Source organism: Condylura cristata, unplaced genomic scaffold (genome assembly GCF_000260355.1).
Source record: "Condylura cristata isolate star-nosed mole 26May11 unplaced genomic scaffold, ConCri1.0 scaffold00017, whole genome shotgun sequence".
NCBI lineage: Eukaryota > Metazoa > Chordata > Mammalia > Eulipotyphla > Talpidae > Condylura > Condylura cristata.
The window spans coordinates 8,225,064-8,236,619 of record NW_004567118.1 but is presented as its reverse complement, the minus strand read 5'-3'; the positions used below and the strand labels follow the sequence as shown (position 1 = coordinate 8,236,619).

The following is an 11,556-nucleotide window of genomic DNA, read 5'->3' as shown; positions in this document are numbered from 1 at the left end:
TTATGTTAAGATATAGGAAGCATTAAACATAATCTTCTTCCCCACATGGAATAACTTGAACTCTCTCTACATTTCTGCGGGGGGGGGGGGGAGCTTGAATCCTTAATTTCTCTTCCTCCCCGCTCCCTTCCTGTGACTTAAACTCAATGGTATATTCTCAGCCTACTTAGAGGAGGTCATTTGGCCTTCCTTAAACCTGCATTTTCATGAGAATCTTAGGCAGTGAAACTTCTGGTGTATTAGCAGGGAGAGGGGAGGAAGAAAAAGTGATAGACAATATACTCCACTGTTCTTCCATCTGTGGTGGAAGATGTCATATATGTGGTTAATGTACAGGCTTGGGAATCAACAGATGGCACTCAACTTGGTTTTCTGCGTGGCCAGGGACCATGGGCAATTGTTGAGTCTCTCTGAGCCCCAGTTTCATCATCTCTAAAATAAATTATTAAATGGAAGTGAACAATATACACCTCACAGGGCTGTAAATATTTAATGAGGTGATGTATGTTGAGCACACATTAGGTGCTGTTAGCTATTAACAATGGAAATTGCTAACCGTGCCACCAGGGCATGGAACTGGAAAGGGCACCCTTCTCTTAGGAAGCCTGGCGTGGGGTGGGCTGCCATCTGTGTGAGTCTCCTGACGCTGTGCACTGCTCCTCCGTAGCACGGCTTCTCGCCCCAGGACAAAATGGTAGCTTGTGGGGATTGTGAGCTTTGTGTCTGAGTTATTGGTCACACCTGGACCCAAAAACTGGTTCGCCTTTATTTGGTTGCCTTTTATGGTACATTGGGATGGACGCTGGTGCTTCAAGTAAGGAGTTGGTCAATGCTTAAGTAAGGAGTTGGTCCATCCTCTTGAGGATTCGGAGCTGGGAGTGAAAGCCGGAGAAATGTTCTTAGGGCCTCCAGGTGCATCACAGAGGTTCTGCACTGCTACTCTTTGTCTCTGCCTGCTGTGTTCTCAGCACACAACCCAGAGTGACCTACCTTCCTGTTTTTTCTCTCAAGCTCTCATGGATTGCTTCTGTTCTCCATTGCTGTCCAGAGACCTGTTCTTGTCTCCTGGTTATTGCACCAGTCATGAGTACGAACATGCAACTGCTTTCTTCCCGGCCAGCTGGAGCCACCAGACTTAGGACTCACTCTTTCTGGAAAGGCACAATGAGGAGTTATTCCACTTTACAGATAAAGCTGCTGAAACACAGACTAACTTATCAAAGTGACAGTTACTGTCTGACTCCAGGCAGTCTGACCCAAGAGCCCTCACTCCTTCATGACTCTGGCCATCCCTCAGTGCCACCTACCAAATCAGGGCAATTTGGGGACCCAAGTCATAATGTATCTGCTGCCTCTTTGTAAAGATTTTTACAATTCTAGTAGAAATGAGGTTAACCAAATAAATCTCCAGCTTTACTTTCATCCTTCCATGCAAGACACAAGCTGACAGCTGCAGCCAAGGTGTCGCTGAGAACTGTTGAGTCACTGGCCCACAGGGAGACCGTGTCCCACAGAGAGCTACACAGCCGCTGTGCTGGGCGCTAAGCGCACGCCTTAGCTCTTGTCCTCCTGTCTCCTTCCTACCAACAGTCCCTCTCCACCCCATTAGCTAACAGCTGAGAAAACCCATCTCATCTTTGTGCATGACTTAGAGGGTTAACTGATTTACACATTTCTTTAGGAAATGTGGGCTGCTGTGGAAGGTCACCAAGAAACTTACTTGCATGAAGTCCTGCAAGTCTTCCTGGACAAAAGATGACGGGATTTCCAGGCTGAGATAGGAGTCCAGAGGCAGTGGGGCTGTTCTCAGAGCCCTCAAACCAATAGCTGCAGAAAAACGCCAGATCCCCTGGAGTCCTGGGCAAAGCAGTGCTGGGAATTAAAGTCATTACAGATAGTCCCCCGCCCTACACAAGCCCTCTATAAACCTCGAGAATTTTCTGTGATGATGGAAATATTCTGTGTTATCCAATATACTAGCCACTAGCCACATGGAACATGGAACTTGAAATGTAGCCACTGACACTGAGCAAAGGATTTTGAAATTTTTATTTCAACTGATGTCCTTCACATGAATTCAGTACTAACTATATTGCAGAGTACAGCTTTATTAACCTCCCTGTAAAACCCTGGTACTCCCAGAGATCAGGGGCCAGTCAGATGTGCGGTTGTGTGTGTTCAGTACTGCCATTTGGAATCCTCAGCCTCTTAACGACCGGTGCAAATATATTCCCTAGCCCTAAGGATATATAGGCCCTCAAGTCGGGTAGACCTGGGTTTGAATCGGCTTTTCCATTTCTTAGCCCAATTATCTTGGGCAAATTTCCTTATAGGTCTAGAGTTAGATTCAGCCTCGGTCACACTGGGGAAATCACACACCTGTGGGGCAGCTCATTCACCCCACGGGCCTTGACTGAACGCGCTGTAGTCAGGTCGGGGCTGGACACAGGTGAATAGAGCACGCATCTTCCCTTCTGACTGTTGTGGCCTGGGGTGGGGTCTGTCAAGCAGAGGAGGGTAAAGCACCTAACTTAGAGAGGGTTGCGCGGCTCACACTAGACAGGCTGTGCAGGGCACCTGGATCCACACCCTGTGTGTTTATACACCCGTCCCCTTCCTCTGGCTCTGTGCGGCTTACCCCCAAGAGTCCTTGGGTTACCCCGATCCCTCTTCACTAGCTGCCCACACAGAGGATGCCACCAACCTCTGGCAGAGCTGGACGTGTCTCTCACCCCAAAGCAGAAAACAGAGGTCGGAGGGATACGTGGTCATCCTGCCAGGTCTCCTGCGGTGTCCCCAAGATGTGAAAGGGGCACACAGCACCCTGATAGACATGCTATTTTCCCATCTGAGGCGGTGGGGCAGTCGGGGTGTTGCTGGAGACCCAAAGCTGGAGTTCCATAGCCCAGGATAATTTGGGATGTGGACACAGAGACTCCCTCCCTGAAATAGAAATGCTGAGGGGCACAGGGGTGAGAGAGGTGGCGAGAGAGTGGAGGCGGGGCTTGTCCACCTGCCTGCTACCCTCGCCTCAGGAGAGCCAGCTGGAGGGCTATCTTTCTTCCTCCTGACATGGTCTGAGAGAGGAGTGTCATTGACCTCAGGGCACATTCCAGAATGAGGCTACAGCCAAGAATAGGACCCAGGAACCCTGCCACCCATCCTGCCTATATTAATCACACATTCCCAGAGCAGGAGAGAGGCTTCAACCTCCTTGGGAGATGGGAGGAGGAGACAGAATCAGGAAGCAGAGCTGTGAAAAAGGAGGGCGCCCCCCAGAGTAGCTCCTTCACAGCCTTGCCAGGACCCTTCTCATCCAACAAACCCCACATGAGCTCTCGGAGCTGAGTCCACACATCTGGGTCCCAGAGTCCTTAAGCAGGGTGCTGGCCTGGGATAGGTGCATGCGTGGAGGGAGACAGGGTCTTGCAGGATTTTTGCAGCTTGAGGGACAGCGGAAGCTTCCCCAAGGAGCTGAGCCTTGAAGGATGGGTAGATACCGAGCTAATGTCTTGTTCAGGAATCTAGGACATGGCTGCTTATGTGTGTGTCAGGAGCCACGTGACGTGGCGAGGTCATAAGACAGCCCTGGGAGGTGTGTGTGACGGGAGACTGGCTCTTTGGAGATATTTGGGATGCTGATGGCCAGGCTAGAGGTGTGTGTGTGTGTTTGCTTGTAACTCTGGGAGAAACAGCATGTGAAATTCTGAAACCAGGCAGCCTGGGTTCAATTCTTGGCTCTGCCATTTGCCAACTGGGTGATCTTAGGCAAGTGTCTTTCCTCCTCTAGCCTGTTTTCCCACCTACAAAACAGGACACTTGTCTCATACGGTTGTGATGGATCCGACAGGAGGTGACGTCAGCACCTATCACGCAGTTAGCACCCACTCTGCCAGTGTGGCCACAGCACAGCCAGACACAGGCTTTCTTCCCAGCCTGAGGAAATCACGTGTGGCTACGTGCACGCCTCCTTCTCTCACCAAGTTCGGCCCTGGGCCCCTGCTCTCTGGCCCCACTGTCCAGGGGGTGACATCAGACTAAGGAGCAGCTGGCCAGACAATGGAGCAGAGTGTCCTCGGTGGCTGGAGGTGCTGGGAGAGGCAGAGCGTGGAAAAAAACCAAGCTGCCCGGCTGCACAGGCCTCGAGGCTGGTGCAGAGACAGCCGGCACCAGGCCAGCCCTCAGAAGAGGCAGACAGAGAGATGGACCAGAGAGGAGGAAGGACGGCAGGGGAGCAGCTACTGCAGGAAGAGGAAGAGTGGGTGCAGTGAGGACAGACGGCAGTGAATCTGGAGGGGACCAGAAAGACTGTTCAGTCTTACTGTGTGCTGTGCCCCAGGCGTACCAAGGCTCCCAGACTGGGTGGGGTGACGCCCAGGCCTCTTGGCACCCAGACCCTGGGAACCCAGTCCGACCTTTACCTACTTAGTGCCAGTTGTTACATACGCCTGGGGTGACAGAGGCCAAAGACACAGAATTAAATATGTAGGAGGTAAGAAGTTATAACCAGTTCTAGACTTTCCACTCCCTAAGTGCCCCTATTTTCTGAACCTCAAAGCAACCTTTATGGGGTGATCAACTTGGATGTATTCTGACTGCACACTTAAAGCCATGTGGTTACTGATCTTGTGAAACAGCCCTGGAAGGATGAGGAGGACTTTAGGTACTTGGGGCCTAGCCAAGGCCAGGAGCTTCTAAGGGCAGGGAGGGGCCCTGGGCTGCTTCCTAGATTCCCAAGGTTAGTAGGGTCAAGTCCCCCAGATTTCCACAAAGTGCCGTCACTGCCTGTTTTATAGAAGAGACTCAGACACAGGCACAGAGCCCACAAGCAGACCTGGTGGGCGTGCTAGGCCGGGCTTTCTCTGTGGTGCTGGGGCTGGAGAGTCGCAGGGCCCAGTCTGGGGCAGTGGGTGAGTAGTGACATGGGGCTCCCCCAAACATCCCCCAAACAAAGCAGAAGTGACCCTGGGGGGTGGGGGAATGACAGGTATCCCCTCAGCCAAGAAAAAGATACAATAGAATGACCCAAGCCTTTCCAAGCAGGTGGCAAACACAGTCCTGGTGCCCCGTTTCCATGACGGAGTGGGGACTTGGACCTTCTCGATGGTTCAGTTTTGTGCTCCTTAGTCTCCTGGTGACTTGAGACCTTCCTCTTCCCTGGCTCTCTTCTCCTCTCTCTCCTGGTTCCCTCCGATTATAGAGAATTACCTCAGAGGAGGGGTTGGCCAGGCTGGGCCTGGCTTTCTTCATGGGCTGTAGCCCAAGCAGACAGGGGAGCATGGGGAGAGGTGTTGCTGAGGTGAGGTGACTCCCGCCTGGAACTGGCCCTATGCCTGGGCCGGGGGAGGTCAGGCCTGAGCGCTGAGACCAGTGCTGCTGCCCCTCCTGGCCCGTCCAGGGCTCTGGGACCAGGGTCCCTGGGGGTCACAGTTGGTCAGCACACCCAGCCCTGCCCCTCTGCTCCCGCCTCCACCTTTGTTCCTCTAAACTGGACACCCTCAGTGGTGGAGTCCAGACTCCGCTCCTGGCCCCATGCTGTCACGACGGGCCAGGGCCTTGAGATGAGGGCAGAACACCCGTGTTCTGCCCCCTGCCTCTGTGCTCTTGGCTAAGTCACCTTGCTGGTCTGGCCTCTTCCTGGGCCTAGTTCACAGCCTAAGCTAGGTCCCTAGGCCACTTAAAGGGTCTTGGCGCTGCAGAGGGGGCCAAGTAGCAGCAGGCTTGGTTGGTGAGACTTCTCTCCTGCAAGGTCGCCAAAGTACACTGCTCCCCGCCACCACTCCCATGAGCCCAAAGAAATCACACAAGAAGGCCTGATGGTACTACAAGCTTTTAATTGGTATCTTCTCCCCTGCATTTAAGGAAGAAGAAATAAGGATACCCCTAGACCTTCAGCTGTAGAGGGGAATGGACAGAATGAAGGACTGAGGGGCTGGGGGGCAAATGAAGAGCTGACAGTGGGTTCCCAAATCCTTTATCTAGTAGCAGGGTGGCTTAGCCTACACGGAAAGTCCAGGAACAGAGAGTGAAGACACCCTGCCAATTCCCAAACCTGCCCTCCCAGGCCTTACCTGGCGCTTCCTCCCGGCCACTGCTGCTCCCAAGGCCACCACCAGATGGGAGCATCGAGCAATATTCGTTTCCTTCCCAAGCAGCCTCCCTCCTCCGGCTTTTCTCATCTGTCACCAACACCCTACGCCCGTTTTTGCTCCCTTTATTTCCTTTCCTAAATCAGATCCTGGGCTTCTATCTGCTTGCTCAGCAAGGAGGCCAGTGGCAGATAAAATGGGACCACCTGACAGCTCTGGGAGGGCCAGCCATGGCTCTGCTGCTGGGCATTTTGCCTTCAGTCACTATAAGCTGGGCAGTGGCTAACATCTCTCTGGGTCCTAGCACCCTGTAAGTGTCAAAACACGTCCATCATAACTGAATCAATAAGCCAATCAGTAAAGCCAAGGAGAAGAAACATGCTTTGTGCTGGCGCCACGGTGGCCTGAGACTGCTGGGCCGACATGGCCGAAGCACCAGCTGACCGCCACCCAGAGGTGCCTTGCTGGCAGCTTCAGCTCAGGGCCAGTCGTGTGCTGGGCTGGACCACACACCCTGCTTCCCACTTCCTATGCCCCTCACGAAGTGGTGTCAGCTCATGACACCGCAGCTCATGATCTAGGGGTCCTCCCTTCCTCTCCACTCACCCCTTTGGCAACCCAATTCACTCCATGCATGATTCCTGTGACTACCACACAGTCACTGTGTTCACCACCCCAGTGGGGGTTAGGGGGACCTGGAGAGGCAAGGGAGGAGCCAGCAGAAAGGATAATGATGCCCACACAGACCAGACCCTAGGGATAACTAGCAGGTGTCTATTGACTGCTTTTGTCTCGTTAAGCTAAAAAAAAAAAGATATTCCTGATTGAACCCAAAGACTAGAAGCTGATCTAAGGCCTCTGTCGACGTTTTCTGATGCACTGATTGACGTCAGCCTGCTGGCCTGAGACTGTCTAATCTGACCTTGCCCAGTTTGTGGACTGAGGGCATTAGGGGTAGGTGGGTGGAAGAGGGGTGTGGAGGGGGAGCGGAGAGGAGCAAGGGGCTCAGTGTACGCCCAGAAACTCCTTGAGGACATCACAGGTCTTCTTGTGCATGACTTCCCGCAGCTTCCTAACCCGCCGGGTGCTTGAGGCGCCCACGAAGCTGTCAGGCCGCAGCATGGCCATGCCACCATCCACCTCGCCCATGATGATGAGGGGCGTCTCGCCTGCCGTCACATTGGGGCAGGGGCACATCCAGTCCACGTGGAGAAGAGTGACCTCCAGCGGCTCCCGGCCCAGGAACTTGAGGCCCATCTTCTCATCCTTTAGGACCTCATCCACGGTCACCAGGGCACGTCCCGAGTCTGGTTCCTCAGTCACCTCAGAGACCCGGCCCAAGATGACAAAGTCACTCCTGCAGAAGCTGGTCACCAGCTTCTGCCTTGGCTTGCAGGCCCGGCAGCGCTGGTTCCCACGGGGGAGAGGGCAGGACTCCTCACAGGCCTCTCGGCTCTCAAAGTTGTTGCCATTACCCTCGCAGCCACCGTAGACAAAGGACTGGCACTGGCCGGTCTGGCTGTTGTAGGCCCAGCGCGGAGCATAGGCCTTGCAGGGCCCCTGCAGGGCTGGCAGGCTGCACACGGCCAGCGGCCCGCTCATGCAGGCCAGCATGCAGGCCTCGTAGGTCTCAAAGTGGTTGCGGTTGTGGTGGCAGTGGCCGAAGGTGAAGGTGAGGCAGTTGTTGGTCTGGGCGTCGAAGTGCCAGCGGGTCTGCTCCTCGCCACAGTCCTCACTGTCCGGGGGCTTCAGACACTCGGCCGGGGGGAAGGCTGTACCATTGGGGCTGCTCTCTGCCGTGGCAGCCACGTGGCCACCCCTGACCACGGACAGTGGGAAGTCAGCCCGCAGGACCCCAGCAGCATTCCAGGCCGTGCAGGTGTAGATTCCGGCATCCTGGGGCTGGGCATTATAGATGACCAGCTGGGCGATGTTGGTGACCACCACGTTGCCACGCACATGGTTGGGCCGCATGACCACATTCTCCCGGTCCTCCAGCTGCTTCTCCCAGGTGATCTCAGGCCGGGGCCGGCCCACCACATCACAGAGGAAGCTCACTGTCTCGCCCATAGTGACTGACTGGTGCACAGGGTGGTTGAGCAGAGCTGGGGCCGCCATGTCCAGTCCAGGGGTCTCTGGGGAGGCCGTGGTGGGACGCACAGTGGTCTCAGGTGGCGGGGGGCTGGTGTTGGGCCAGGTGAAGTGGTAGCGGCAAGTGACAACGGCCAGTGTGATGCCCTTGGAACAGGCCTCAGCGTCCATGTAGCAGCGGTTATAGTAGGTGAGGCCGTCAGAGGCGCAGGTAAAACTGGGCTCTTTCTCGCAGCGGTCTTTGCACTTACACACTGGCTGGCCATCCCAGATGTCACACTCGGACCCCTGCTGCAGACACATGAAGTGGTCACACGTGGCCTCCTTGGGCATGCCCACCGGGCCCTTCTTCCCTCTCACATCCATGTAGCGGGCTGCCACGCAGCTCCTGGTCCCACACACGTTGGGGCAGCACTTCTCATAGGTCTCACACTCCTGGGGAGCCAAACCAAGAGGCCTGAGCAGGCAGGAGGAAGACAGCAGGGGTGTCCCAGCCACCCCCATGGCCTCGGGAAAGGAGCTCATGTGTGCTCACCACCTACCATACCTAAAACATTTTCAAACATAATAGCTAAGCACACATAACACCTGCCATCTGCACAGCCCTCTCCTAATGACACATCAGTCAGCTGTCGTCGTGCCCACCACAGCCTGTGAGCTGTGATAATGGGGTGCCACCGGTACCCTCACTTCACAGGTGATGATAACCATGGCACAGAGAGGTTAACAACTGGCCTGCTAGGCAGGCCGCACACCGACTAGCATTTTACAGAGGGGACTCAGACTCGGAGCGAGTCCCGGCGCAGAGGAGGGAGGTGTGGGGGGCAGGGTTTGAGCTGAGGTTTCCCCTCGCCTGTCAAGCAGTTGCCATGAGTGAGTTCTAGGTCAGAATAAGTGAGTTTGTGCCCTTTTGTCTTTTTTCCATTGGTGTGAGGGTGCCCAATGAAAGAGATCACCCCAAATGCTCAGCAGGACGGGTATTCAAGGCTGTCCACAGGAGGGATCAGCGTGCTGAGGAGAACCCACATTCCTCCAAAGCCCAGGGACATGCAGGGGGACCTTCCTGGGGACCAACCAGGGAAAGGCCCCATGTAGCTATGTCAGCTAGGCCGTCAGCGTCAGCTTTCCAGGCCATAATTCCCTCAGATTCTCTGTGGAGCCATGGCGGGTGTTAGTTTAATTCCTCGAAATTAGCAGCACGCTCTGGGCTGACATCAAGGGTTTCATGTGGTATTTTCGCAGTAACAACCTTGCCCACTGGGCAGCCGAGCAGCCCTCCTAATCCCCAGGCCGGTAGTAGCTCTCTGGACCGCTCCCCACTGGGGCTGGCCTCTCGTGATGGTTCTGACTTTTACTTGAGCCTCTCTGACATTCCACATCAGCTAAGGGGGGAATATCCCCACCGGGGTGTGGGGCCTGCCTGCCTGCCTGACTTGTTTACTGTTTTCCCCCTCTCTGCTCAGAATGGGGCCTTTGTTTTGCAGCCCTGGCTTGGCATAGAGGTCTAGGCCATGCCAGAGGCGGCTCTGGGACTGAGATGGGCAGACCTTAGTGTGGGTGTCTGAGCAAGGGTGTCTGAGCAAGAGGGGCTGAGAGCGGAGTGCCTGAGGGTCATTCAATTCTGTAAGAGACTGGCCCCATGAGCCGCTTCAGCACTTGGAGGACCATGAAAGGCTGGGTCCTCAGGGGCCAGAGAGATGATATTGCTGGTGCAGGAAACCTAGAGGCAAGTTCTGGTTAAAAACCCAGAATGTTCCCCTCGGCCTTCTGGGTCCTCGGTCCATGCAGGTGCTTCTAATGCAAAATCAGCCAGTGTCACTGTCTCAGTCCCCACATGATTTATCAGGCCGACTGTGTCCAAGACACAGACGTCTCTGCAAGTGTCGCCAGCTGGCTGCAGGGCCTCGGCTGGCTGGGGGCCCTGCCCGCTGCCCCCCACCGCCACCCCCAGCTTCCTGTCCCGCAGCATTCCCAGCACTCTGGCAGCTCAGGCCTGAGGATGGCGCTGTGGGCAGAGACCACCCTCTCCAGGCTGCCTGTACTTCCAGGTGACCTGCATTTACCCTGGCATCACTGAGCGCCAGGAGCTGGCAGGAAGTGCTTCTGCCCAGGTAGATGCCAGGCACCAGAGAAGCCTTCACCCCTGGGACGCGGGACCTGCAAGAGAAGGAGCTGAGAGCCAGGCCTTACTGCTTGCTGCAGGCTGCTCAGACGTGGGCAGAAGGGAGGACCCCAGAATCATCAGGTTGAGACTTAGTCCACCTCCCTCTCGGGGACAACAGCATGGTGGAGAGCTGCTCCTAGCCCTGTCCCTGTCAGCCTGGCCCGCGCCCAGGGGCAGGGTCCACACCCTGGTGGAGGCGGCCTGGAGGCTGGACCAAGTCTCAGCTTCGCTGTCAGGCCCACGAGGGCGCCCACCTCCCATCCTTGGCGGTGGCCCTGCCTACTGCACAGGCTGAGTGTCGCCCTCACCTGTCGCTGAGGTGAGAGGTCATGCCTGGCTACCGGGGCCTGGCCCGGACGGGCACGGAGCAGCCCTCAGCAAGCACGAGGACGGGAGTCGAGGGTGCCTGCTCCCACCTGCCTCTTCTTCCAGGCCTCACACCCTTTTCCTCCCACGTGGCCCACGTTCCTCCAGGATCCTGGCCCTGCAGGGAGCACTCCCACGTTGTCCCCACACCACAGCGCCCGGCTCCCTCGCTCACACTCAGGGTGCGGCGCGGGCTTCCAGACCCCACTCACCTGGTCCGTCTCACACTCCCGCTTGCAGGTGCTCTGGGCGTCCACCCAGAGGTTGGGGTTCATGTCATTGGGGCAGATGCCAGCATGGGAGTAGCGGATGGGCGGCAGTGCCAGGCCTCGCGGAGGCACCCGGAGTAGCAGCAGCAGCGCGGCCACCTGTCCCCAGCGGGACCAGAACCTGTGGCACCCTAGGGCCCGCATGGTGCCGTCTGCGAAGGCGGGCGCCTCCCTTGCCGCCAGGGGCCTGGGCCCAGCTGGCCTGCTCCTTCTTGGGGCGGCAGACACCTGCCCTCCCCACCACCCCAGCAGGCTCCCGCGCTGCTGCTCAGGCCGCTCAGGCTGCCGGCAGCCGCCACCAAGTCAGCGCAGCCCGCTGGGCCCAGCCGCTTCAGATGAAAAGAAAGGTCTCTGCGAGGAACTCCCTCTCCTGCGCGCGGGAGAGGGGCGCAGCAGGGCCCAGCCTGGATTTATATCCTGGGCACGCCACCCGAGTGGGAGCGAGCTAACCTGATGCCTGTCACAGGCAGGCTGCTGGCTCCTCTGCCCCGTGGCTGATCACAGACTTGTTGCAGAAGGGGGAAAAAAAAGCTGGAAGCAGTTTAGGCTGCGTATCTGGCACGGTGGGACACCTGCT

General features: G+C 56.4%; 1 protein-coding gene across 1 annotated transcript; it reads right to left on the bottom strand.

Annotated features, from left to right (window-relative positions):
• Positions 1-7,084: 7,084 nt before the first annotated feature.
• WFIKKN2 (WAP, follistatin/kazal, immunoglobulin, kunitz and netrin domain containing 2) lies at positions 7,085-11,301 on the bottom strand. The gene is made up of 2 exons (XM_004684374.2): positions 10,923-11,301; positions 7,085-8,615 (listed from the first exon to the last, which is right to left on the bottom strand). Exons 1-2 carry the CDS (start codon positions 11,121-11,123, stop codon positions 7,095-7,097), a joined length of 1,722 nt encoding a protein of 573 aa, XP_004684431.1. The 5' UTR covers positions 11,124-11,301; the 3' UTR covers positions 7,085-7,094.
• Between the last annotated feature and the right edge of the window lie 255 nt (positions 11,302-11,556).

What these genes read in the sequence shown, in the direction of transcription:
- WFIKKN2 (XM_004684374.2), bottom strand. Translation starts at nt 11,123, where the DNA reads ATGCGGGCCCTAGGGTGCCACAGGTTCTGGTCCCGCTGGGGACAGGTG. An exon ending in GGGAGTGTGAGACGGACCAG is followed by an intron (nt 8,616 to 10,922) that starts GTGAGTGGGGTC and finishes TTGGCTCCCCAG; the next exon opens with GAGTGTGAGACCTATGAGAA.